This window comes from Grampus griseus (assembly GCF_964374135.1).
Source record: "Grampus griseus genome assembly, chromosome: 13".
NCBI classification, from domain to species: Eukaryota; Metazoa; Chordata; class Mammalia; order Artiodactyla; family Delphinidae; genus Grampus; species Grampus griseus.
The window spans coordinates 58,741,623-58,743,885 of record NC_139007.1 but is presented as its reverse complement, the minus strand read 5'-3'; the positions used below and the strand labels follow the sequence as shown (position 1 = coordinate 58,743,885).

General features: G+C 40.5%; 1 protein-coding gene across 1 annotated transcript; it reads right to left on the bottom strand.

The window, feature by feature from the left end:
• Positions 1-686: 686 nt before the first annotated feature.
• On the bottom strand, positions 687-1,731 carry TAAR9 (trace amine associated receptor 9; the record flags this gene model as incomplete). Its single annotated transcript, XM_082668714.1, is given in 4 exon segments — positions 687-1,088; positions 1,093-1,340; positions 1,343-1,473; positions 1,475-1,731. Coding segments are annotated over 4 exon segments (1,038 nt in total).
• Positions 1,732-2,263: the final 532 nt, after the last annotated feature.

Below are 2,263 nucleotides of genomic sequence, written 5' to 3'. Positions count from 1 at the left end.
TCACTTTTAATTTGACAATTTAGTAGAAGACAGTTCAGACATAAGCTGAATGGACGAGAAATTCATTATGTCCCAAATTTTTAATGTGCTTGAGCTTCTTGTGGAAACAAAAGACATCCTCCTTAATTCTGTTGCAAACCTTGTATCTATATGTGCTTACATTAATAGGTTTAAAAAACTTTCAGGAATAATTCTATCATTTCTGTAAACAGTGTGTAGGACATTGGTGGGCAGAGACCCCAAAATATACTTTGGTAGTGCACCTATCATGTGCTGTAATCACCCACATCCCCCCTGCTCCATTTTCAATTCCTTTGCTACCGTGTGTCCCATCACACAATTAGGCCATTAGTTCTCCACACGTGGGGACCCGGCCCCAGAGCAGGAAGCATAAGGAGGATAAAGTTGCCTTGGACTCGACACTTAGAATCAGTTTGGAGAAATCTTTTTTTTTTTTTTTTTGCGGTATGCGGGCGTCTCACTGTTGTGGCCTCTCCCGTTGCGGAGCACAGGCTCCGGACGCGCAGGCTCAGCGGCCATGGCTCACGGGCCCAGCTGCTCCGCGGCATGTGGGACCTTCCCGGACCGGGGCATGAACCCGCGTCCCCTAGCATCGGCAGGCAGGCTCTCAACCACTGTGCCACCAGGGAAGCCCCCACATTAGTTTTAAAGTCCCTGCAGTAATCTTAACAATATACATATGTTTCCTCAGAGAGTAAATTAATTGTTGACGAATCATTTCTTAAGACGTTGCCACTTGCAATAAGTTTTATTGCCTTCTGAAACCATGGATAAAAGAAAGCGTATATCAAGGGGTTCATAGCTGAATTATAATAAACACACCACACTAAAATCTCATAAACATAAGGAGGAGTTATAAAATTCATATGAGCGTCAATTATAGCATCAATAATGTATGGAAGCCAAGAGACCAGAAAAGCTGCCGTAGCAATACCCAATGTTTCAGCAGCTTTTCTCTCTCTCTTTGCCACTCTTTCCTTATAACTCTCTGAGGAGGACTGAACTTGGCTGGCTGTACTTTCCATCTTCCTGGCCTGATATTTAGCCACCAAAAATACCTTAACATATATAAACAAACACCATGGCAACAGTGGGTATAAAGAATAGAAGAAAATAAATTAGAACCCAATTTTGATTCATTGAAGTTGGACAGCCTCCTACACAGGTGAGAGCAACTACTAGGTCCTCAACCCCTTCCTCATTGACCCCTGTGTGAAAGATAGAAAAACTATATGTGACAGAAAAGAACCAAGAGAGAACAATGCATATTCCTGAAACCAAGTCAGTAAACTTGGTTGGGTAGGTCAGAGGATCAGTAAAGCAATATATCTGTCAACAGAGATACAGCATAAGTGAAATAAAGAAGCAAAACAGAAGAAATTATCAAAACATGTATGAAATTTACAGTAACTCTCCCCAAAGTACCAGCAGCTCTCCAGAGACCTCACTGTGCATCACAGTCACTCCCACCGAGAAGTCCGCACAGGCCAGGGATGCGATCAGAAACTTTGTAGATGTGTGCAGCTGTTTGAAGTGAAGAATAGCAGTAATGACCAGTAAGTTTCCAAACACAGCCAGCAGGGCCCCCAAACTGAGGACTGCATACAGAATTGCCCGAGGACCTGGTGAGTAAGGAGTCTTAAGACAGGAACTGTTCACGTTCTTGTAGCAGAGTTCCACAGCTTCAGCTTGGGAGAAATTTTTCACCATTGCCTTCTTGTTTGAATGATTTCAAGGTTCTCAACTTCCCTATTTCAGCCATTTAAAACAAGAAGGAGATGGCAATTTCAAAAGCTTCTGTAAGAGGAAAAAATTTCTAGTTAAAATGAAAGCTAGTAACTTTTCTCCGATTTTGAGGGGCATATTAACCATAACCTCTTGGTCTTTCCAAAAAGTATTCCCAAGTTTTTAATATATTTAGAGTGAAAACTTGTTGCAGAAAGTCATTAAAATTATAGTCAACATACTTAGTCCAATGATATGTTTTATAAAATGTAATTCGCTAATCACTAGAAAATCCCTTTTTTGTGTTACTTTACCTTTTGAAATCTTGCCTGTAACCACCTGAGTTGAGAGCTAATTAAGCTACCAAAGGCTGTTTTATTTACTAAGCTATCTCCCCTAAGTAGTCATTTCAGCAGTAATGATAAACTGTACTTCATTCTTTCAAGAAGGAAGAAATAAATTACATCTTCTTCAAATTATAGCCTCAAAAATCCCTATAGTATAGACTGTAAAGACT